We start from the raw sequence: 26,421 nt of genomic DNA on the forward strand, positions 1-26,421 counted from the left end.
CAGACTCTATTTATTGATGCCTTTCAACAGAATTTCATACTACACCCCAGTGTGCATCTCAAGTATAAACGCACACAAGGGCGTACTCCACACAAACCCTTGTGTATGTAAGTATATGTTCATGTATATACATTGCCCTGTGTAAGTAACGGGACAGTGAATATTTCTTTCTTCTTTTGGGTCTACACTCCTAATGTTTGGATTTGAAATCAAACAATTACTATGAGGTTAAAATAGAGATTATCAGCTTTTATATGATGGTATTTGTGTACATATTGGTTTCACTCTTCAGAAATTACAACACTTTTTAGAGATAGTCCCCCTTTTTTAGACCACCAAAAGTGATGCGACAGAATTATCAAATGTCCAAATTAAGCACTCATGTTAAGTATTTGGTCGACAATCCTTTGCATGCAATAACAGCCCTGTTCTGGAACAGCATTTTTTGGACAGATGAAACTAAGATCAACCTGAACCAGAATGAAGGGAAGAAAAAAGTATGGAGAAGGCTTGGAACTGCTCATGATCCGAAGCATACCACATCATCTATAAAACACGGTGGAGGCAGTGTGATGGCATGGGCATGCATGGCTTCCAATGGCACTGGGTCACTAGTGTTTATTGATGTTGTGACAGAAGACAGAAGCAGCCGGATGAATTCTGAAGTGTTTAGGGATATACTGTCTGCTCGGACTCAGCCAAATTCAGCAAAGTTGATTGGACGGCGCTTCACAGTACAGATGGACAATGACCCAAAACATACTGCGAAAGCAATCCAGGAGTTTTAAAGCAAAGAAGTGGAATATTCTGCAATGGCCGAATCAATCACCTGATCTCAACCCAATTGAGCATGCATTTCTCTTGCTGAAGACAAAACTAAAAGGCAGAAAGACCCACGAACAAACCACAACTGAAGACAGTAAAGGCTTGGCAAAGCATCACAAAGGAGGAAACCCAGCATTTGGTGATGTCCATGGGTTCCAGACTTCAGGCCGTCATTACCTGCAAAGGATTCTCGACAAAGTATTAAAAATGAACATTTTATTTATGATTATGTTAATTTGTCCAATTACTTTTGAGCCCCTGAAAATGGGGGCCTGTGTATAAAAATGGTTGCAATTCCTAAACGTTTCATACGATATTTCTGTTCAACCCCTTGAATTAAAACTGAAAGTCTGCCCTTCAATTGCATCTCGATTGTTTCATTTCAAATCCATTGTGGTGGCGTACAGAGCCAAAATTATGAAAATGGTGTCACTGTCCAAATATTTCCGGACCTAACTGTATACCTTTTTCTCTATGACATACATAGTAAGGGGCTGACGAGAAAGACAAAGACTGAGGGAGAGAGAAAGAGAGGGAGCATGCAGGGACTATGCCCTGCCCAGCTCAACAGTCCAGAGGATGTCCCCTCTCCTACTGCATCCAACATCCCCCTCCTCCTGAAAAGCCTGGGGTCTACCTCCTGATGTGTTCTGTGCACAGTGGGTAGGGCTGGGTGTTGATCCTCCTGTGCCTCCCAGTCAGTTCCCAGAGGGGCCAGTCCTGAACTGCATGCCTGATCATGATAGTTAGGGGGAGGGGGAGGCAGATGCGTGGAACTTGACAAACGCAATAGCAGCCAGCTCTTTACAGAACTCCTCCAGTACTATCACCCCCTCCAGCAGGGTCATGTGGTCAATGCTACACAGGCAAGAGAGACACTGTGTCAAACATCAACATGTTCACTATTTAACACATCTCACTATCATTTTGGAAACATTTACCTGGACATTTTAAGCAAAAGCTATGTTGGTAACTTTGGAAGAGAGCGAAGTAGAAAACTTTAATTGAGGTACAGTACTTACTTTAGGCACTCTGGTTCCAGACCAAGCAGTCTCTTTCTCACTAGCAGGAGTTTGGGTGTAAAGTCTGGGATGCGCTGAATCCTCAACATGAGGTCCCCAACCACCTGACAGAGTGACAAGTGTAGTAATGTTGCAGTACACACAGGCAGAATTACTGTAAGTGTTCAGAGCATAGGCACAATTATCCTCTGTGTAAACTATAGCAAAGTCATCCTGTAGATATTTACTTTCACACTAAAATGTATTGAACAGTCACGTTCTAGCATCTAGTTTATTGAGCTTTTTTTCAAACAGTAATTGATGGACTTTATGTCCATAGGCTGGCCAGAATCATGTGTGACGGTGATGGATGTGTAAAGCTGTGGTGCAGGTCAGAGACGTACCCTGACGATGACAGAGAACAGAGACCTGCAGCCAGGGGCCAGGTTCATGTAGGGATCCAGCAGGTACTCATGCATGTGTGGGTGAGGTAACAGAGACAGCTTGGACAGCACTGAGGTCACCTGCAGGTTCACATCGTAAGGCTAGAGGAAAAGGAGGGGACAATAAGCTCATACACACCAGGATAAATCTAATTGTATCACCATATACCTTAAATTACTAATGTGTTCTCATAAATCAACTCTGCGCCCCCTGAACAGAGATCATTTCCATAGACAAAGCATATGGATAGACTATGACTTGAAACTCACCTGATCCAGGATGCATCCCATCCTATCAAAGAGGACCTTGAGGAAGTGGCCCTCAAAGGGACTGTCCAGGTTATACTTCCCTATGGCCTTGGGGGTGCCGCGCCAGTCCCATCTCAGGCAGACCCCACAGTAGTCCTTGAACTGAGGAGACACACAATGACAATATTGAGCAGGTGATGCAGTGTACCAGTGTTAGGTACAAACTAGCTACAGTCATGGCCAAAAATATTGGCACCCCTGCACTTCTTTCAGATAATGCACCACTTCTCCCAGACAATTGTTGCAATTCCAAATGCTTTGGTATTCACATGTTTATTTATTTTGTTTGCATTAGAACAACACAAAAAAAGCAGAGAAAAAAAGCCAAATCTGATATCATTCCACATGGAACTCCAAAAATGGACTGGACAAAATGATTGCCACCTTTTCAAAATTGTTAGAAATAATTGGAAATTAAGCATGTGATACTCCTTTAATTTGTATTTAAACTCAGCTGTGGCAAGTAACAGGTGCTGGCAATATGGAAATCACACTTGCAACCAGTTTAAATGGAGAAAAGTTGACTCAACCTTTGTGTTGTGTGTACCACACTAAGCATGGAGAAAAGAAAGAAGAGCAAAGAATTGTCAGAGGATTTGAGAACCAAAATTGTGGAAAAGCATGGACAATCTCAAGGCTACAAATCCATCCCCAGAGATCTTAATGTTCCTGTGTCCACTGTGCGCAACGTCATCAAGAAGTTCACAGCCCATGGCACTGTAGCTAACCTCCCTGGACATGGATGGAAGAGAAGAATTTATGAAAGATTGCAACGAAGGATTGTTGGAATGGTAGATAAAGAACCTTGATCAACAAATTCAAGCTGACCTGCAGACACAGGGTACAACAGTGTCAGGTCACACTATCCGTCGCCATCTGAATGAAATGGGACGCTATGGTAGGAGACCCAGGAGGACCCCACTGCTGACACAGAGACATAAAAAAGCCAGACTGGAGTTTGCTAAAACTTACCTGAGGAAGCCAAAATCCTTCTGGGAGAACGTCCTGTGGACAGATGAGACCAAAATAGAGCTTTTTGGTAAAGCACAGAAAACGAAATTAGGCCTTCAAAGAAAAGAACACAGCCCCTACGATCAAACATGGTGGAGGTTCACTGATGTTTTGGGGTTGCTTTGCTGCTTCTGGCACCGGATGCCTTGACTGTGTGCATTGCATCATGAAATCTGAAGACTACCAAAGAATTTTGGAGCGCAATGTAGGGCCCAGTGTCAGAAAGCTGGGTCTCCCAGCTCTCCCAGGAGAAGGCACCCTTCAAAACTGAGAGACCTGGAGCAGTTGGCAAATAAAGAGTGGTCCAAAATTCCAGTAGAGAGGTGTAAGAAACTCATTCATGGTTACAGGAAGCGAATGATTTCAGTTATTTTTTTCCAAAGGGTGTGCTACCAAATATTAAGCTGAGGGTGTCAATAATTGTGTCCAGTCCATTTTTGGAGTTCCATGTGGAATAATATCAAATTTGGCTTTTTTTCTCTGCTTTTTTGTGTTGTTCTAATGCAAACAAAATAAATAAACATGTGAATACCAAAGCATTTGGAATTGCAACAATTGTCTGGGAGAAGTGGTGCATCATCTGAAAGAAGTGCAGGGGTGCCATATTTTTGGCCATGACTGTATATGGGTTAGGGATAGAAGGAGAGAGCCATGGGGAGAGCTCACCTGTTTGTGTGCATCTCTCAGGTAGGTGTCATAGCCTGTGCCCTCCACATGAGAAGAGGATTTAGCCTCATCAGGCACCAAACATAGGAAACTGCAGAAAACACAATATTATTAATTATATTAATCTTACTTCCTGAAAAAGGTTGAGGTATTTAACTTAAGATGTAAACTACAAACAAATGGCCACAATTGTTGGACACCTGTTTACAATCTTGTGAACCTCTGTCTTCCCATCAGTGTTTGTATGGTGTGGGCTCTGTGGTGTTGAGGAGCTACACCAATCAGGGCTGGAGAGCCTATTGTCTGGAGAGGGGTTGTCAGCAAACAGTGGGTCTTCCTCAAGGTCGCTGGAAAAACAGATGAATATATATCAACATTTACTGCTTATACAAGTATCATAAATGATTATAAATCAAGAATTAATTTACTAAGAAAACTTAATACACAGTTAAAGGGATGAGTTCTTGCCAAAGTGTTTGTGTTTGACAGGGTGGGAGGCTTTTTCCCAGCAAACTGCTGAATCACTCAAATTAACTTTGACATTTTACAATTCCATGATGTCCTCTATTCCTTAATACAATGGAATGATATTTGCAGTTGTAGTGCTTGCCATTCTTTCATATTTATTCATAGTTCAAGGATATGGGCACAAATAGAATGCTTGACTGAGGTATTGTTGATGGTGTGAGGGAGAATGCTGACTGCAGCGGACCATTCGGTCAACCGAGAAGGTCATCGGCTGCAACTTGCCATCTCTCCTGGACCTGTTCCACTCCAGGACCAGTAAGAGAGCAGGAAAGATCATAGCTGATCCTTCCTGTCCTGGTCACCACCTCTTCCATAAACTTCCATCCGACAAAAGGTTCCGGTCAATCAAGACCAAAACCAGTGGGGCTCACAAACAAGCTCCCTGCCTCTCACTGACTCTGGGACTTGCACCCCACCCCACCCCACCCTGTCACACACAATGCACTGACAGTGTAATTTATATTTATTTACATTTATTCTAATTTATAGTGTACATGCCCCATACCCATTTCACAGCCTCTAGCCTCACACAGCCTGCATCATTTATAGTTTTATTGTTCTATTTGGTAAATGTTGTTTTTGCTATTTTGTGAATATTTGGCTTTTTGTAAAATGTTTGTTAATATTTTGCTTATATATATATATATACACACATATACATATACATATACACACACACACAGGCCACTTCATTAGGTACACCTATTCAACTGCTTGTTAACGCAAATATCTAATCAGCCAATCACATGGCAGCAACTCAATGCATTTAGGCATGTAGACATGGTCGACCTGCTGAAGTTCAAACCGAGCATCAGAACGGGGAAGAAAGGTGATTTAAGTGACTTTGAACGTGGCATGGTTGTTGGTGCCAGACGGGCTGGTCTGAGTATTTCAGAAACTGCTGATCTACTGGGATTTTCATGCACAACCATCTCTAGGGTTTACAGAGAATGGTCCGAAAAAGAGAAAATAGAGTGAGCGGCAGTTCTCTGGACGAAATGTTGATGCCAGAGGTCAGAGGAGAATGGCCAGACTGGTTCGAGATGATAGAAAGAAACAGTAACTCAAAGGTTGGTGGTGGTGGTGGTGTAATGGTGTGGGGGATATTTCCTTGGAACACTTAGGGCCCCCCTTAGTACCAATTGAGCATCGTTTAAACGCCACAGCCTACCTGAGTATTGTTGCTGACCATGTCCATCCCTTTATGACCACAGTGTACCCATCTTCTGATGGCTACTTCCAGCAGAATAACGCGTCATGTCACAAAGCTCACATCATCTCAAACTGGTTTCTTGAACATGACAATGAGTTCACTGTACTCCAATGGCTTCCACAGTCACCAGATCTCAATCCAATAGAGCACCTTTGGGATGTGGTGGAACGGGAGATTCGCATCATGGATGTGCAGCCGACAAATCTGCAGCAACTGCGTGATGCTAACATGTCAATATGGACCAAAATCTCTGAGGAATGTTTCCAGCACCTTGTTGAATCTATGCCACAAAGAATTAAGGCAGTTCTGAAGGCAAAAGGGGGTCCAACCCGGTACTAGCAGGGTGTACCTAATAAAGTGGCCGGTGAGTGTGTGTGTGTGTATATATACAGTGGGGGAAATAATTATTTGATCCCCTGCTGATTTTGTTAGTTTGCCCGATTACAAAGAAATGAGCGGTCTATAATTTTTATGGTACTTTTAGTTTAACAAATAGAGACAGAATATCAACAAAGAAGTCCAGAAAAAACACATTATATAAAGTTATAAATTAATTTGCATTTGATCGAAGGAAATAAGTATTTGATCCCCTACAAACCAGCAACAATTCTGGCTCATACAGACCGGTTATATGCCCATGAGGCACACAGTTTAGTCCTGTCACTTTAGGAAAAGTACTCCTAATCTCTGCTTGTTATGGGTATAAAAGACACCTGTCAATAGAATCAATCTCTTCCATTCCAACCTCTCCACCACCATGGGCAAGACCAAAGAACATTCAAAGGACATCAGGGTAAGAGTTGTAGACCTGCACAAGGCTGGAATGGGCTACAAGACCATCAGCAAGAAGCTTGGTGAGAAGGAGACAACTGTTGGTGCAATTATTAGAAAATGGAAGAAATACAAAATAACCATCAATCGCCCTCGGCCTGGAGCTCCATGCAAGATCTTGCCTCGTGGGGTAAGGATGATCATGAGAAGGGTGAGGGATCAGCCCAGAACTACACGGGAGGAGCTTGGTAATGATCTCAAGGCAGCTGGGACCACAGTCACCAAGAAAACCATTGGTAACACACTACACCGTAACGGATTGAAATCCTGCAGTGCCCGCAAGGTCCCCCTGCTCAAGAAGGCACATGTACAGGCCCATCTGAAGTTTGCCAATGAACACCTAAATGATTCATAGAAGGCTTGGGAGAAGGTGATGTGGTCAGATGAGACCAAAATTGAACTCTTTGGCATAAATTCGACTCTTCGTGTTTGGAGGGAGAGAAATGCTGAATGCTACAATCCCAAGAACACCATCCCCACCGTCAAACACGGAGGTGGAAACATTATGCTTTGGGGTTGTTTCTCTGCTAAGGGTACAGGACGACTTCACTGCATTGAGGGGCCAATGGACGGGGCCATAAGATCTTGGACGAGAACCTCCTTCCCTCAGCCAGAGCACTGAGGATGGGTCGTGGATGGGTCTTCCAGCATGACAATGACCCAAAACATACAGCCAAGGCAACAAAGGAGTGGCTCAAGAAGAAGCACACCAAGGTCATGGAGTGGCCTAGCTAGTCTCCAGACCTTAATCTTATCGAAAATCTGTGGAGGGAGCTGAAGCTTCGAGTTGCCAAGGAAAAGCCTTGAAACCTTCAGGATTTGGAGAGGATCTGTAAAGAGGAGTGGACCAAAATCCCTCCTGAGATGTGTGCAAACCTGGTGACCAACTATAAGAAACGTCTGACTTCTGTGCTTGCCAGCAAGGGTTTCTCCACCAAGTACTAAGTCATGTTTTGCTTGGGGATCAAATACTTATTTCCTTCGATCAAATGCAAATTAATTTATAACTTTATATTATGTGTTTTTTCTGGACTTCTTTGTTGATATTCTGTCTCTATTTGTTAAAATAAAAGTACCATAAAAATTATAGACCGCTCATTTCTTTGTAATCGGGCAAACTAACAAAATCAGCAGGGGATCAAATAATTATTTCCCCCACTGTATGTGTGTGTATATATATATATATATATATATATATATATACACATATATATATATATATACACATATATATATATATACACATACATACATACACAAATACAAATATAAGTAATGTTGTTTTTTATGTCCCATGCACCAACCTCACCAAGTCAATTTCCTGTATGTGTAAATATACATGGCCAAATAAAAGAATACTGATTCTGAGAACACTTGAAGGTTTATGAAGAATTTATTAGAATTATTTCCACTGGGTGTGTTTGTGCATGACGTCAGATCCCCAGAGCCCATGCATGGCAGTTCTGAGAGGTGAGGAGGCCCTTACACAGCATCATGCGGCTGTCCGTTCTCCAGCAGCTCCCGCTCCTCCTGGGGCTTGTTTTCCAGGTAGTTCCTCTCCCCCAGGCCACACAGCACTAGGCTGTGCAGGATGTGCTGGTTAGGCTTCTGGATTAGGTGCTCAAACAGACGCAGGGTCATGATGCTGATCTGAATGAGAACGAGGGAATGAGAGCCTGCTCTAAGCACACAGTAAGATTCTAATGGCGCTTTTCCACTAGAGACCGGGTCCCACTCGAAAATGTTTTTGGGCTCAAACACTGTTTTTTTTTTTTTTTTTGCATTGTGTTTTGACCACCCAGGGTGATTCTGAGGACTTGGGGAGAGCAGGGAGGAGCAAACCATAGACATTGTTGAAACGAGCTTCCCGGCGAGTTCCACTCTCCAACTACTCGTAACTTTGACTTTGAAACAAGCAAAGGAATTGTGTTGTTCAATGTGAGGCATTTATTTAGTTTGGAAATGTACACGAAAAACTAGCACAGATTGTTCAGTTATGCAGCCTGATGACCCAGTCACATTTCCCATGAATATAAATGCTTCTAAACGTGACTCTAAAACAAAGTAACACTTTATATTGCTTTTTCATGCTTCAGTAACAATTGGAGACCCATCGATTAGCCTAGCCAAACACTGGGAGAGCGCAGTACACATGGCACGCCTACCCTCAAACCCCACCCAAGTCCCAAAAATGTCCCCAAGGTCACAGGTCAGGGTAGGACCTTTGGGCCATGGCCCTGGGCTTATATTTGGGCCTTTCTTGGAGATGGAAAGACAAAACTCTGAGGCTTTGGGCCGAGCACCAGTGTCAAAAGTGACGGTGGAAAAGCACCATTAGTGAGGTTGTGACTAGAGGTTTGCTGATTCAAATTCTAGTCAGAGGAACACATTCATTGCTCATTTGTGTGTCAAAGAAGCAAGCCATTCTTTTACAGGCTAAAAACCTAGAAGAAACAGACCATAAAGTGGCAGTAAAAATAGTGTGCTTTCTATTACAAGCAGCATCACAATGAATGGAAGTTGTGTCCTACATCAAACAAATGCTAGAAGAGTGTATGTATCAGGGTGTAGAACTGTACCTCATCTGATAAGTGGTCACAGTGTTCTATGAGTCTGTGTCTGAGGGGGTTCTGTGTGACAGTGACAGGGGTCTCTGGCCCCCTCTCCTCCCCTAGCAGGAAGTAGACCATCTCCTGTAGCAGGGCCTCGGAGGTCACCTGACGGATGATCCTGTTTAACAGAGCAGTGGAGGTCAGGATACCCACCTCAGACCTGCACAGGGACACACAGGGGACAATATCACTGATACAGCACTACATCAACATCAACCTTTCTGGTATCCACACAGACACATTAACACACAGAGGCACTATTAACACACATAAGAGTTCCCCTGGTGATTCTGAATAGAACTTACGTCTGCATCAGTTGGGGCTCCATGATTGACACAAAGAACGTCTCTCTCACTGTTTTGGCCAACACTGCAGCCGCCGTCTGAGGAAACAAGACAATGAAACATAACAATACTGACAAAGTGACAAATAGTCAAACTAATACATGACTGCTTGGCTGGCTCTCTTTCAAGTGCCTCTATGGTGTCTTAAGCCAGGCGGACACTGCGATGAGAGGGTCTCGTACTGCAACGCAAACTCTCCATGTCATGCTGTCTTGATGCAATGTACACGGCACGAGCAGACCTGATGGTAGCTCTCACACTGAGTGAAGCGAACGAGCCCCCTCTCAACCTCCCCTATGATGTTTGTTCATTGCCAGTCTTCTCACACCCAGAGAAAAAGTCTTAACACATAAGGAGAATTTGGACACAATATCCAGGCACGGACAGCAGGGAATGTCTATTCTTTAAAAAGATTAGAACTAAAGAACAATCGTCATCATTTTTGCAGTTTCATATCCTGCCAGAGCTCCAAAAGTTTTATTTAAATTTCGTGGTTCCAAACCGAGAATTAGTATATATTATGGAGCTATTACTTTAAGTATTCTATAAGTATGGTCCAAATGTAACTTGCGTGTTGCGCCATTGTGCACAGCCTCATGGATTCCCATTGGTTGACTTTCTAAATCGCCCCGTAGTGCATCTCACACTGCACGAGTAGAAAAAAGCCACAATCCAAAAAGTCAGACGTCAGAATTCAAATCGGATGTAATCGCATCTTCTTTTCAATGTCGTTGACCAACTCACACTGTGCGAGTCAAGGCATCAAGTTCACCGCAGATGACCCGCTTTTACATCGGATATGTAAATGTCGACAAATTTGTGAAATCGTTCACTGTCTGCCTGGCTTTAGACAAAGAGCATGTTGAATGGTATGTCAGTGTTGTCACTGCTCACCTTCTGTGCTTCTTTAATTAGCTGGTCGCAGTAATCAAGCCAGGACAAAAAGGAGATGAGAGCCCGTTTTCCTGTAAAGACGGCAGTATCCTCAATCAGGTTGTATACATCCAGTCTGCAACAGACACGGTCCAGATAACTGATTAACACTCAAATTGTAATCAATGTCAGACTATGTTATAGAATGCCGCCTTAATTCAGGTAGAGATCTTGGATGTGTTTGATAGCATGTCTTCGTTTGCCCTTCGCTTAGCTTCTGGCTAGGGCTCTAATGTTGCATTTTAAGTGTTCTGTGACAACCAGGATTAACATTGATGAATCATTACACTTAATTGATTGACCATTCTCCATTGGCAGTTCATTCACTGGCAGCTATTTCGAGGTAGCTTGAGGAGCGAACTCTACCCCCAATTGACTGACTCCACTGTCTCAATGTCCAGGGGGTCCATGGACTGGGGAAGAGCCTTGTAGAAGGCTGACAGTCTGTCAGTCAAGAGCTCACAGAGCTCAGTGTTCTCAGTCAGACACTTGGCCGCAGCAGGCTCAGGCAGACTGACCAGCAGCATGAGGCCCTCACACGCCTTCACCACTATTCTGCCATCCTGGGAGACAGAGAGAGAGACAGACAGAGTGAGCATGGATAGAGGTACAAGTCAGACAACACAGTTCAATTTCCACAAAAAACAAACACCATCTTCCCCCAACCTCCACACTGCACTGGTACTTACCGGGCTCTGGGTGAGGTTGAGAAGGGAAGTGACCAGGTTGTAGTTGTTGGGCGGGGCGGACCTGGCAGCTGCAGCAGCCCTGGGCTCCTCTGTGTGTTCAGCCCCCAGGCTCTCTGCTTGGGACTGGCTGGTGTCTGGAGCAGAGAGGTGCTCTCTTATCCATTCTGCACCAGGACTCTTTGTCTCAGGCCTTCTCACCTTATTCTGTGAAACAGGAAAAAAACACTGCTTTAACTATTGAGGAACACACTCTGAGACACTGTTGTCTAAACTATGCTCTGTGGCTTTTTAAAGTTTGTTTCACCGATGCAAAATCTAATTTAAATCTGATCTAAATCTTTCTCAGAGAGGTCTCATCCGATTTACATCATACCTCTAGGAAGAAGTTGACCAGGTAGGGGTCTTGCTTCAGTTTGGCACAGACAATGCAGAGGAACTGGATCTCCTCATTCTCTGTAGGAGCAGCAAGGATCTCCCCACAAAGACAGATTAGTTTCTGAGAAACATTGCAGCACCAGGGAACATAGTTACTAATAATGCATAACGTACAGATTACACATCTACCAGTGGAGGCTGGTCCATTGAGGAAGAGAAATTTTGATTAAATAAACTACAAAAACTGTAAATCTCTGCTGCACAAAATGCACTCAAACAGCTCACACAAACCAAAAAAATAGGCTCAGATAGAAGTAATTTCAACAGTGGTCCCAAATGATTGAACATGATGACTGCAGGCTGAATGGGTAAAGAGGACAACGAATTTCGAGACTCTCCTCGCTGCTCGATTCATAGTGTTATATTTTTTCAATTTGCATTTTAGCTGTAAAATGTGCAACTCCCGAGGATGGTTCTTAGACCAAATATGGCAACTTCAAATCCTGACCATTCAATTATAGGCTAGTGTGGTGGAAGTCTAGGATTTACCACTCTGTACTTTAGCTCTTCAGAGGTAAGAATCAAGAAACAAGTCCTGAGTAGCCACAATATATGAGTCCGGTATTTATTGCTTGCAAACAACAGACAAGAGCGTAACAGCAGCCCAGCGTAGATCCGGGGGTCCGTTCAGCACAAGTCTGAAGAGACAATGATCAGGTTCGTCTTTTATACAGTTTAAACATCATGCCAGGCGCCTAACAAGGCTATCGGCTGATGGGCTTGTGCTTACGTGAGAAAGGGCGGGAGAGAATGAACAATGGGGGAGGCTTTCTTACTGATTAATCGCTGTTCAACATTTCACACCTATCGGCAGGATGCGCCTGTCCCCCCATTATTGCTCTCTCTCACCACTCCCTCAGACATTACCGCTGTTCATATGGTAAATCATACAGTGCTTCTCGGAACAATGGCTATAGAACTTTAGAGGTGTGGCAAGAGAAAATGTAATCACAGTAGTTACACAAGTTCTATCAGTCATATGAAAGTGTATAACCTGAAAATAGTTCTATGAATGTATTTTCCATAACACTAGCTAGTCCTCTCTGACTGACTCTATGTAAAATGGCGCCGCCGATGCCGGTCGCCGTTGTGAGAGCTCCGCAGAGGATGTGCGTTTTTTTAGCTTTTATGTGTTTTCTAAACTTTCTCATTGTGAGAAACTCACTGGCACTGATATCCTACGACAAGGACACACTTCTACATTTAAACTACAACTTAAGACCAAGTATTTTGGATAATTATTCTATCGACACGGCGTGGCCGGCGGAGATCAGAAGGACCCCCCACGATAACAACAATGGGAGCGCGCCAAAAAAGAGGAGGAAACACCGGGGAAAGCGGGCAGGCATTCGGAACCGGCTGAGAGCTCAGGCCCACCGTCCACCTCTGCCTAGCATACTTCTTGCTAATGTCCAGTCTCTGGAGAACAAGATGGATGATCTAAGGGCGAGGATTACTTTCCAGCGAGACGTAAGAGACTGTAACATCCTTTGTCTAACAGAGACATGGCTTACCTCGTTGGTACCGGACCGAGTCATCTGCCCTTCCGAGTCCTTCTCTGTTTTCCGGGCGGATAGAACGGAGGAGTCCGGCAAATCCAAGGGTGGTGGAGTTTGTTTCATGACCAACAACAACTGGTGTAACCCTAACAACGTAACGACGCTTTCTCAGTCCTGCTCGGCTGACCTGGAGCATCTGACCATCTCATGCCGCCCATTCTACCTTCCCCGGGAGTTCAGCTCAATCATCATCACGGCCGTCTACATTCCACCACAGGCCAACACCGAGGCAGCGCTATCGACCCTACATGATACGCTGTGCCGGCATCAGAGCAACCACCCTGAGGCGGCGATGATAATAACAGGTGATTTCAATCGGGCTAACCTTAAAAAAGTTATGCCTAACTTCCGTCAACACATCAAGTGTGCCACCAGGGGAGATAGAACTTTGGACCATTGTTATACTCAGTTTAAGAATGGGTACAAAGCTGTTTCCCACCCTCCCTTTGGGAAATCAGATCACTGCGCCATTCTGTTGATGCCTGTTTACAAACAGAGGATCCAACAGGTAGCGGTCGTGAAAAGGGAGGGAAAGCGGTGGTCCGACCAATCAGAGGCCGCGCTACAAGACGCGCTGAGTGACGTCGACTGGGATATGTTTCAATCAAGTTCCAGCGATGTCAGCGAGTTTACAGAGACCGTCTTGGACTTCATCTCTACATTAGCCGATAACATCGTACCAACGACAACGGTAAAGATCTACCCCAACCAGAAACCCTGGGTCGACAGCTCCATCCGTGCCGCTCTGAGGGCTCGCACCGCCGCTTACAACTCCGGGCTGGCATCCGGCAGCATGGAGGAGTATAAAGCGGAGTCCTACAAACTGCGGAGGGCGGTGAAAGCCGCCAAGAGGAGATACGCAGACAGAATGCAGGCGCAGATGGAGAGCAACGACACCAGGGGACTATGGCGAGGACTACGGTCTATTACGGATTACCGGCACACACCCTCCTCAACCGGAAGTGCAGATGCCTCCCTAGCTGAAGACCTGAACTCTTTTTATGCACGGTTTGAGGCTGGCAACACCACCGCTAGCGCGCCGGCTAACAACAACAACGTCAGAGCGCTGGCTAGCGCGGCTGACGGGAGTTCACACGCTGGGGCAGAGCAAGCACTCTCCGTGACGGAACACGACGTGAGGAGGGCTCTGCTGAAGGTGAATACAAGGAAAGCTGCTGGCCCAGATGGCATACCTGGGAGAATACTTAAGACCTGTGCTAACCAGCTAGCTCCTGTGTTCACCACCATATTCAACCTCTCGCTAGCTAATTCAGTAGTTCCCACCTGTTTTAAAAGATCATCTATCGTCCCTGTGCCCAAGATCACCTCCCCAGCCTGCTTGAATGACTACAGACCCGTGGCTCTAACCTCAGTGGTCATGAAGTGCTTCGAGAGGCTGATTAAGGATTACATCTGCTCCTCCCTCCCTCCGACCCTGGACCCACTGCAGTTCGCATATAGACCAAACAGATCTACAGACGATGCAGTTTCCCAGGTCCTCCACACCACTCTCTCCCACCTGGACAGGCAGAAGGGGGGCTATGTGAGAATGCTGTTTATAGACTATAGCTCAGCGTTCAACACCATAGTCCCCACCAGACTGGCTGATAAGATGATTGGTCTAGGACTGAACATTCCCCTGTGTGCCTGGATCCTGGACTTTCTGACGGCCAGGCCACAGGTGGTCAGGGTGGGTAGACACACCTCCAGCTCACTCACACTGAGCACAGGGTCCCCCCAGGGCTGTGTCCTTAGTCCCCTCCTCTACTCCCTGTACACCCACGACTGTGTGGCTAAGTCCAGCGAAAACTCCATCATCAAGTTTGCGGACGACACGGTCGTGGTGGGGCTGATCTCAGATAACAATGAGAAAGGCTACCTGGACGAGGTGGCGGACCTGTCACTCTGGTGTCAGGAGAACAGTCTCATCCTGAATGTCTCCAAGACAAAAGAGCTGATTGTGGACTTCGGGAGAGCACAACAACTAAGGGCCTACACACCGCTGGACATCGGAGGGACTGCTGTGGACAGGGTGAGCAGTTTTAAATACCTGGGAGTCCACATCTCAGAAGACCTGACCTGGACTACCCACATCAGTTCTCTGGTGGGAAAGGCAAGGCAGCGCCTGTTCCATCTCAGGCAACTGAGGAAATTCAGAGTCTCCCGGAGGATCCTTCAGTCCTTCTACTCTGGAGCTGTGGAGAGCATCCTGGCTGGCAACATCACCGTCTGGTACGGTAACAGCACGGCCCAGGACAGGCGAACTCTGCAAAGGGTGGTACGCCTGGCAGAAAAGACCATGGGAGCTCCAACCCCCCCTCTCCATGTCCTGTACACCAGGAGGTGTAGGACCAGAGCATACAGGATTATGAAGGACCCTCACCACCCGAAACATGGACTGTTCCAGCTGCTGCGGTCAGGAAAACGCCTCCGCTGTCATGCAGCAAAAACAGAGAGGCTAAGACTGAGTTTCTTCCCCCATGCCATCAGAATCATCAACGATGACCCCACCAGTGCCCCCCTCAAGTCACTCACACATGCACTGTCATTCTAACACATATGCACACACATAATCATCCATCTGCTATTTATATTGCTTACTGGCTATACTGTTCATATTGTTTATACTGTTTATACTGTCCATACTGTATATTTTTTAGTACTTCTATTTTATTTTATTGTATTTTAAAACTTATTGTGTTGTTGCACTACTCTGTGGCACTGTCACTTTTGCATTTCACTGTATACTTGTATGCACGTGACAAATAAAGAAATCTTGAATCTTGAATCTTGACTGTATGTGCGTGTCTTTCTGGCACAACATTTTGGAGAGAGCGAGATGAGAAAGAAATACAAAAACTAAAATGAAGGACAAGGAGCAGAAAGAGAGCGAGAGATTTTTGTAATATTATTTTGTTCTTCTTAGTTTACCTTACTTTACTTAGCTAATGCAGCCAATTTAGCTTCCTCAACAACCTGACTGACTCAAACACAGAGGAATGCTGTTTCTGTTAGCTAGCTGGCTAGGCTATCCAACTGGAACTGCGATTCATGGTAAGCTTTCGGTTTTATTAATTTATTGCCACCTGGGCCCGTCGGTGTAACCGCTTGCTGTTTCCGTGATTGTAAACATTGGTTGGAATTGTAGGTTACATGCATTAGTTCTCAGTTTCTTAACTTCATTAATATGGTGACAACGTGCATGTTGTGGAGCAGTTATTTGCGAGGTTTTTGCACCTGGTTTTACAGACAGCTGTTGTGGAACTGAAGTTCCCAGGAGAAGGGAAAAGGTGAGAGGAGAAGAGTGTGTGGATGAGAAGGAATTATACAACAAGCAAAGTGATGATGCTGTATGTGGCTGCTATGAAAGGGAACTGTGTGTGATCAGACCGGCCAGATCCAGGCAGGACTGTGCAAGCGGGTATTGAATGCGTCACATCACCTTAATAACTCCAATCTCTCTCTCCTCCTGTGCACCTGCGTTGTTAACTTTAATGTGTAGGCTAGGTTGTAGCAACCACATGATGGGTGTAGGGTGGGAAAATTCTAGCATCATGCCCGGGCTGGGTATGTAATAGCCTAAACCTATCAATGTTAAATTAAGCTGGGTGAACGGAATATGAATGCAGTTTTTGCTGTAATAGAAATCAGGCCATACTCATTAAAAAAAAAAATCATCCTCCCTAATCTTGAACGATGATGGTCTACATAATAATGACCTACATAATAAAGCCATAATTTACAAAGTAAAACCCCTGTGATCTCACCTGTACAGGTCTATGGACATTGATGTGAGGCAGTAGAGGCTGGCGAATGCGTCCTAGTAACTTGGTGTAGAAACTTAGAACTTGCTGCTTCATTCCAGGAGGGCACTGATGGAGACAAAAAAACATCACAACTGGATTTAGAAATGGCCTTGTGCCTGTTCACTGTAACATGTTTTGGTGTAAAGGAAAACAAACAAACGTGTTCATTTGGGTTCCCTTACATCTGCCTTGCCCAGGGTGTAGAGGGTCTCCAGGATGTTATGCTGCAGTAGATACTCCATGCAGGGCCCAGTCTCGCCAGACTCCCTCTCCCCTTCCTCCTGCGTCAGGATGTCCAGCATCTGCTCCAAATGGGATGGGATGTTGGTGTCCGTCACAGGGACTTTGTCATCTGACCAGAAAAATCCAATACACAAAACATTGCATTAGATGAAAATTGCAAATACATCATTGTTGCACATCCAAATTGTACAAAACAAACAAACAAAAGAACAAAAGAGACACACACAACACTTTATTAGGAACACTATACTAATACTGGGTAACAGCCTCAATTCTTCTTGGTTCCACAAGAAGTTGGAAACATTCCTTTGAGATTCTGGTCCATGATGACATGATTGCATCACGCAATTCCTGCAGATTTTTCAAGTGCACTTCCAAGCTGTGAATCTCCAGTCTACCACATCCCAATAGGTGCTCTCTTGGATTCAGATCCGGTGACTGGGAAGGCCACTAAAGAACACTGAAATTATTGTTCATGAAACCAGTTTGAGATGACTTTTGCTTTGCGACATGGTGCATTATCATGCTGGAAGTAGCCATTAGAAGATGGGTAAACTGTGGCCATGAAGGGATGCACATGGTCAGCAACAATACTCAAATAGGCTGTGGCATTCAAGCGACGATTGATTGGTATTAACGGGCCCAAAGCGTGCCAAGAAAACATTCCCCACACCATTACACCACGAGAAGGTGTACAGGTGTTCCTAATAAAGTGTTTCTGAGTGTATTTTCACACACACAGTGCCCTGCGCAAGTAATGGAACAGTGAAGCATTTTTTCTTCTTTTGGTTCGACACTCAAAGTTTGGATTTGAAATGAAATTACTTTACGGTTAAAGTAGAGATTCTCTGCTTTTATTTGATGTAATTTCTGAATGGTGAAATCAATGTGGACATAAATACCAACACTTTTTATGCATAGGCCCTGTTTCAGGGTTCCCAAAAGTGATGGGACAAATTAAACACTCATATTTAGTATTGAGTCGACAATCCTTTGCATGCAATAACTGCCTGAAGTCTGAGACCCATTGACCCACCAGACACTGGGTATCTTATCTGATGATGCTCTGCCAGGCCTGAACTCAAGTTTCAAGTTTATTGTTACGTCTCATACACGAGTGCAGGGAGTAAAATTCTTGGGCTTGGTTCCATGACAATGCAGCATACAGCATACAAATAGTACAAATAATACAAATACGCAGTAGTGCAATGAAATAAGGACAAGACAATAAGTGACACACTACAAGATAAGTGAGACAGTTGGACAGTGACGATCGTTGGACACAGACAATAGACGACACAATTTACAGTATAAATAGTAAGTAAAAGTGGGTCAGTGGAATGTCATTATTATTGCACTGTGCCGATGGTGTAAGAGGTGGTTGTTTAAAGTGACTGTATGCTAGTGAAGTCCATTCTGTGGGTGTGATGGGGGTAGAGTGAAGAGTTTGGGGTAGGCTTGTTCATGAGCCTGATGGCCTGGGGGAAAGTAGCTGTTGGAGAGCCTCTGAGTTTTGGCCCTGAGGCTCCGTCTTTTGGACGGCATCAGTTCAAACAGGCTGTGGTTAGGGTGGCTGGGGTCCCTGATCATCCTCCGGGCTTTGCTGACATCTTTTGTTCTATATGTCCTGGATGGAGGGAAACTCACATCCACTGATGCGCTCAGCTGTCCGCACCACCTTCTGCAACGCCTTGCGGTTGAGGGCGGTGCAGTTGCCGTGCCAGGCAGTGATGCATACCGTCAGGATGCTCTCGGTAGTGGCCCTGTAGAAGGTCCACAGGATCTTGGGCCCCATGCCAACCTTCCTCAGCCGCCTGAGGTGAAAGAGGCGCTGCTGTGCCTTTTTCAGCTGATTGGTGTGCTTGTCGGAGATATGGACACCAAGGAACTTAAAGCTGTTGACCCTCTCTACTGCGGACCCGTTGTTGGTGATGGGGTCCTGTTCCCGGCCTTTCTTCCTGAAGTCCACCACCAGCTCTTTGATCTTGTCGGTGTTGAGAGAGAGGTTGTTCTCCTGGCTGTACTGGGCCAGGCGGTTGACCTCTCTCCTGTAGGCCGTCTCATCACCATTTGATCACAGAGTTGGAGCCATGAGTGCCCACGCAGTCGTGGGTGTACAGGGAGTAGAGGGGACTCAGGACACAGCCCTGGGGGGCAGAGGTCTTCGAGCCCATTCTCACCACCTGTCGTCGGTCCGACAAGAAGTCGGCCTACAGGAGAGGTCAACCGCCTGGCCCAGTACAGCCAGGAGAACAACCTCTCTCTCAACACCGACAAAGCCTAGGTTTCTCAGCTTGGTGTCGAGCCTGGAGGGGACAATAGTGTTGAATGCTGAACTGTAGTCAACGAACAGCAACCCCATCATCTTCTCCAGGTGGGTGAGAGCATGGTGACGATGGCGTAGTCAGTGGATCTGTTTTGCCTATAGACAAATTGGTGAGGATCCAGGGTGTGAGGGAGCATGCTGCAGATCTGGGCCTTGACATGCCTCTCAAAGCATTTGCTCACGATGGGAGTGAGTGCAAGTGGGCACCAGTCGTTTAGGCATGCTACCTTGTTCTTCTTTGGCACTGGGACAGTGGTGGATGACTTGAAGCAGGAGGGGACTATTCCTGTGGAGAGGGAGAGGTTGAATATGTCCGTCAACACACCAGCCAGTTGCGCTGCACACACTTTGATCACCCGGCCTGGGATCTGGTCCGGCCGCTTTGCGGATGTTGACGCGCCTGAACTGCCTGCGCACGTCTGCTTCGGTGATGACCAGGGCACTGGCAGTGCTGTCTGCGGTGTGTCCTCACTGTTGGGGTGGCGTTGGAGTTCTCGAAGCGGGCGTAGAAGCTATTCAGCTCGTCCAGGAGAGAGCTAGCTTCACTAGCTGCGAAGCCAGGTCTCCCTTTGAAGTCTGAGATGGTGTGTTGCCCTTGCCACATGCTGCGTGAGTTGTTGCTGCATAGTTGTGACTCTCTTATTGCTGTATCCCCGTTTGGCTACCTTGATCACTCTGCGGAGGTCGTAGCGGGCTTTCTTGTCGTTGGTGATGTCACTGGATTTGAAGGCTGTATCTCTCGCGGTGAGTGCGGCTCTGACTACGCTATTAATCCATGGTTTCTGATTTGGAAACAGCCGTACAGTCTTTGTGGGGACAACTTCCTGTATTCCGTGTTGTATGAATCCCATGACTCCTTGCGCGTACCCATGTATGTCGTCATTCATCTCGCGGTAGATTTCCCAGTCCGCGTCGTCCAGGTAATCTTGGAGAACAGCCTCTGTCTCCTTAAACCAAACCTGGATTGTTCTCACGATGGGTGGAGCGAGTTTCAGCTTGTGTCTGTGGGCGGGCAGAAGCAGGATGGAGGAGTGGTCTGATTTGCCGAACTGAGGTCGAAGGAGGAGTTTGTAGGCATGGTGGAAGGGGGTGTAGCAGTGATCGAGAATACTTACGGCACGCGTGTTTACATCGATGTGTTGGTAAAGTTTGGGAATTGCTTGTTTCAGCGATGCTCGGTTGAAATCGCCCACCACAATAAGAGCGGCCTCTGGGTGCTTGTTTTCTGTGTTGCTGTCAAAGTCATAAAGTTCGCTGAGCGCTGTACTTGTGTTTGCTAATGGTCTAATGTACACCGCTATTGCCACAACGGCAGTGAATTCACAGGGTAGCCAGTGAGGGCGACACAACAGCGCTAGGTGTTCTAAGGTATAAGTCAGGGGAGCAGAAAGTCTTAAGGGTATGAACACTCTCTGGTTTGCACCAAGTGTTATTGATCATAAAACACACCCCACCTCCTTTGCTTTGTCCAGAAAGTTCTGCTGACCTGTCCACACGGCATACGGAGAACCCCGGAGGAACAATTGCCTGGTCCGGTGTGTTTTCCGTAAGCCAGGTTTCAGTCAAGCAAATGATGTTACAGTCTCTTGTTTCTCTCTGGAAGGCAATCCTTGCTCTTAGCTCGCAGAGCTTGTTGTCTAGTGACTGGACATTCGCTAGCAGAATGCTGGGGAGCGGAGGTTTGTTTCTGCGGCGTCTCAGCTTCATCAGCACTCCAGCCCTGTGGCCTCTCGGTCGTCGCCGGTGGCGCTTCTGTTGTTGTGGTCCGGCTATTGTTGTTGTTTGGCCAGCGTCTGGAGCGAGCAGCGGGTCCCAGTGAAAAAACTCTGGTTTTGGGTACGCAGTCACCAATTCTCTCATGTGAAGTAGTGCGTCTCTGTCATATCTAAGGTAGCAGGCTACTTTAGAAGGTAAAATAACACAAAGTAACAATAAAATAAGCAAAAAGCTGCATTGTTGTTCAGGAGCCCGAAGCACGGCAGCCATACTCGGCGCCATCTTGGACAATCGAACTGCAGCCATCTTCAGTCGTTATTGTTCTTTTGAGTTCTTTTTACTTAAAATCTTCTCATCAGGAAATTAAATGTATGTTCAATTGGATTTAAATCTGTCAGTCAAGAACGTTTGTCCCTGAAAAACTCCCTAGTTGCTATGGCAGTATGTTTTGAGTCATTGTCTTACTATGTGATGAAGGGTCATTCAATGAAAGACAGGTTAGCCAGTTCAGGTGGCAGCTATACATGCCCCAACATTAACACCCCCTCCACCATGTTTCACAGATGAGGTGGTATGGTGTAAATCTTGGGCAGATCCTTTTTTCTCCAAACTTTCCACTTGCAATCACTCTGGGACCTGATAATATTCATCTTATCTGACCACAATACCCGTTTCCAGACCTCTGCAGGCTTTTTAGCAAACTGTTAAAGGATCCCTCTTCTCCACTGTAGAAGTGTTCCTTGGCCTACCAGCCTGTTTGCAATTGCTAAGGTCCCCAGTGCTTTTCCTTCCTTTTAATAATTTAACTGTTGATTTTGGCAAGCCAAAGGTTTTGTTTCTGTTTCTTCCAGCCTAATAAAGGCTTCCTTGAAGTCTCTTTGGTCCTCATGTTGACAGACATCAATAGCAGACTACAAAGGGAAATGCAAAGCCTAGAATCAATATCAGACATGAACAGCTCTCTTATGCCTGCACAAATTATGCGACGGAGACTTACAAGAAACACCCGTCAAGCCAATTTTCCAATACTTTTAGGTACCCTGAAATAGGGCGCCTGTGTATAAAAAGGGTTGCAATTTCTGAATGGTGAAACCAATATGTACACAAATACCATCAAATAAAAACTGAGAATCTCTACTCGAACCTCAGTAATTGTTTGATTACCAAGCCCAAGCTTTTGGAGTCCAGAGCCAAAAGAAGAAAACATGCTTCACTGTCCCATTACTTATGCAGGGCACTGTGTGTGCGTGCGCATGAAAAGTGCTATACAAATACATTTAATTGATTACTGTATTGGTCTAACCTGATGTCTCTATGTAGTAATGTGTGATGGCTTTCCAGTGATAAACAAAGTCCTCCTGGAGAGGCAGTGACGGTGCAAGCTGAAACAGAAAATTATATTCATATATAACCATAATTACATTTAAAACAACTACAAGAAGACACTCATACGTGTATGCTTGGATCATCTTTTTTTTCTTTTACTAACTGGGGTCAGGCGAGTCTTCTTCGGAACATTGATACATTTAGCGACAGTACATAACAGTTGCTAAAGTTGAAGTTGACAACCTTTTTAAATGACAGAATCTCATCATCGGTTATTTTTACTGTGTGACAGATCATTCTTAGCCTTGTAGTTAGTTCCTTTTAACACACGACAGCTAAGTTACCAGGTGTAAGGGAGGATAACTGGTATGGTTCATAACCAACTGTTCAAGTGATTCCTTATGCATAAGCAACACATCTGCATGCAAGTCGTCGTTCTGGTTCAGGGTTAGCTTCGCTCGCGACACTCATCATTTCATGAGATGATAGATGTGATCTCTGAACAACAAAAACCGGCAAGTTCGGACAATTAGTGCAGCAGTCTTTTATACGGGTCATTAGGATATTAGAAGAATTACAAACCCTTAAAAACACAAATAACACATCGAGAGGATTACATGTTTATTTCCAGGTATAGTTACATATAATTAGTGGTTCCTTTATCCATATTTAGTATTTCTAAATGCTTAAACAAGTTTAACGTGGGCACTTTTATTGAGAAGAAATCCTCATCTACATCCACCTGAGCTAAGTGAGCGGAGTTCACAGAACACAGATAGATTTGAGTGTCGCGTGATGGAGATCTGTGCTCTCTAAACTCCAATAAGCTTTCCTCTAGATTGCATAGGGAACACAAAGACTCTACACAAACATTTTTCCAAGGCTAAACATGATTTTACTAAGTATTATAAGAAGTTAGTTTATATCCCCCCCACGAAAACCTGAAGTCTTATTGTGGCTGGCGAATCGCTGTGCGGCTGCCACGACGCAAATGCTTATATCTGTGTTCTCTGAGCTTCAATAAGCTCCATCTAGCTCCATTAAGACGTCCGGTTTCCGAGTCAAGAGATGAATGGAAAGTGATGGTATCACAATATGTTCTCTTATTTTTGCTGAAATAAGCACAAATTACCCAACAGAAAGTATATACAATTTTGAAAAAGTAATTTTGAGCTTCAAAATGTATAGATTGGTGGAATTACATGTCTATTATATTTGTATAAACTGGACTGTACAGAACTATTTCTCAAAGATTTCAATACTTCTCTGGTACCACTCTACTCTGTAACACTTCTAGAATGCATATCAGGTGAGTTTGAATCTAAAGCCATGTAATTGCAAATGTTGCAACTCCTTTGCATCACATCATCAGTAATTAGTTACTAATGACTCAAATTTAGCACCTCACAATAGTCATTCAGTTGGACCAATCCAATTGAACACCACCTTAGTTCTGTATGTTTGGAACACAGAGAAGCTACAAAGTCAGTTCCAAACCAACTCCCTTGCATCACTCCTCACATTAGTAATAAATTCAGTTCAATCGTTTCAGCACGCTCTGACCTACACGTTAGCTGTCCGTGGTCCTGAACTGGGTATTCCCAATGTAGAGCTTAGAAGTATTTAGCCTATTTGCAAAACATTTAATCTGCATCAGAATACATTTTTGTTATCCAGCTTCATATCGAGCTGGATAATGTCCCCTATGCTACTCAAAAGACAGATCTCATCCTGGACAGCAAAAAATGATCTGGATCATTCTGATCTAGATTAACTTGCAATACTGGGCCCAGAAAATCACTGACAGTGATCACAATAATCAGATACAATAAATAATTGTCTGATTTATAATTTAAAACAAATCTTAGATTGGAAAACATTTCTGAAATCAATTATCAGTTTACAATTGAACAGAAAAAAACACCCGGTTTCATTTCCAAGAATAAATTGTTGACAAAGTATAATGGAAAAAACAAAACAAAGTCAAAGTTCAACTCACCTGAGGTTGAAGCAGAAGAATTCTCTCCAGAGATGCAGTATTCAAGAGGACGTAAGCCTACGCAATATTCAACAGAAGACTGTTGATAGAGGCCCAACACCTATTTATACAGGTGAAGATAACTGCCACACCTCATTGCAGGGTAACCAATCAGAGACATGGCCCACCTGTATCCCAATCAAATGTATTCATTGGTAATGCAAATGGTGTAGTTCCCATTTGTATGACTAAGTTCTAGGCCACTTGGTCCTAATGTTGGAAATTAAACATGGAAGAAATCGACTGTGTGTGTGTCTTTCTCTTCATAAACATTTCTTTGAGCTGGGTACTCTAAGGCCTATGGCTGGAGTAAATAGCCAGCAACATTTGCAATGACATCGCTCTAGATTCAAATTTACCAAACTCACATATTCTAGAAGTGTTCCAGAGATTAATTGAAATCTTTGAAAAATTGCTCTGTACAGCCCATTACTCTGGGGCAATACCATTTCAAAATAATAACAATTAGGATATAAGAACAATTACACACCCTTCTTTGGCAATACTATACCAAATATTATATGGTGATGATTGATATTTGTTATGCTGATTAGCATATGTTTTCTGGTTCCTTGACTCCCATTTACCATGTTTAAATACAAAATAAAGTTTAACTTGGGCACTCTTACTTTGAAGAAATCCTCATTTACACTGACCGGAAGTAGATGGGCGTAATTCCACTATTGAAGCTCAGAGAACATAGATCGTTCACAGAACAGCTAGCTAGTTGAAGGCTGTCTTAATGTTGTTGCACGCTAATTAGCAAACCATGAGGGTGCCATAAAGCATTAAATGTGGTTACTCACATGTAAAATATATCATATCAACTCATGCTAAATATAAAACACGCCCAAACTAACACCAATACCGAACTAAAAAGAGCTAGCTAGCTGCTTTTCAGGGCAGGCCAATAGCTACCTAGCGCAAGCTAATGTAAACAAGACGGACAAATCCATGGACCAAAAATATAATGAAACTTTCAGCTTCATGACCATCGTATGACCTCTGTGAATTCAGAATAAAATGATGTTATGCACTTTGTATTTACTTCCAAACAGACATGTTTAGGCTAAACATAAAAGCCATCAATGATCCTCAACTGTAACGTTCCATTCTTTTCCAGCATTTAGACTGACCAATCGTTAACTACATGGCTAGGGTAGCTAACTCTAACCGTCCAAGCAGGCTACTCTTCCCGACCTCGACTAAACCATTACCGTTTAAAGACTTGTCATGTCATAAGCTATTTCTTAAATAAAATATAAAACTCACCGCCTCTACTGCGTGCTGGAGAATCGATGTAAATTTGGAGAACATTTTGTTCTTCGACTGGACCAGTTTCTCACGAGCAGACCTGGAGAATTCCTCTATCTTCTTCCTGTTTGTGCCGCCGCGATCCAGATTGGACGTTTCATATAATGACCCTTTGATTGAAAATAAATGGAAACAATAAAACAGTATCAAGCACAATCCGCTCTAGCTAAGCACAACCACTGTTGCTACGCATAAGACGGCTAGCTAGCGTTGTTCACCGTGGCACTTTTCTAGCCAAGCAGTAACATTTTTA

General features: G+C 44.5%; 1 protein-coding gene across 2 annotated transcripts; it reads right to left on the minus strand.

Annotated features, from left to right (window-relative positions):
- Nucleotides 1-26,421, minus strand: LOC310824272 (FHF complex subunit HOOK interacting protein 2A-like). 2 transcript variants are annotated; one of them, XM_083697137.1, is made up of 17 exons: nt 26,127-26,421; nt 22,794-22,872; nt 17,388-17,557; nt 17,167-17,271; nt 11,779-11,901; nt 11,406-11,609; nt 11,083-11,279; nt 10,678-10,792; nt 9,745-9,821; nt 9,407-9,599; nt 8,314-8,477; nt 4,456-4,602; nt 4,256-4,346; nt 2,540-2,680; nt 2,231-2,371; nt 1,848-1,951; nt 1-1,683 (listed from the first exon to the last, which is right to left on the minus strand). In XM_083697137.1, the coding sequence occupies exons 1-17, from the start codon at nt 26,169-26,171 to the stop codon at nt 1,572-1,574; spliced, it is 2,208 nt and encodes a 735-aa protein (XP_083553263.1). In that variant the 5' UTR covers nt 26,172-26,421; the 3' UTR covers nt 1-1,571. The 2 variants fall into 2 exon arrangements, with proteins under 2 accessions (XP_083553263.1, XP_083553264.1); XM_083697138.1 differs by lacking the exon at nt 22,794-22,872.

The sequence above is a fragment of the Argentina silus genome (genome assembly GCF_951799395.1).
Source record: "Argentina silus genome assembly, chromosome: Y".
NCBI lineage: Eukaryota > Metazoa > Chordata > Actinopteri > Argentiniformes > Argentinidae > Argentina > Argentina silus.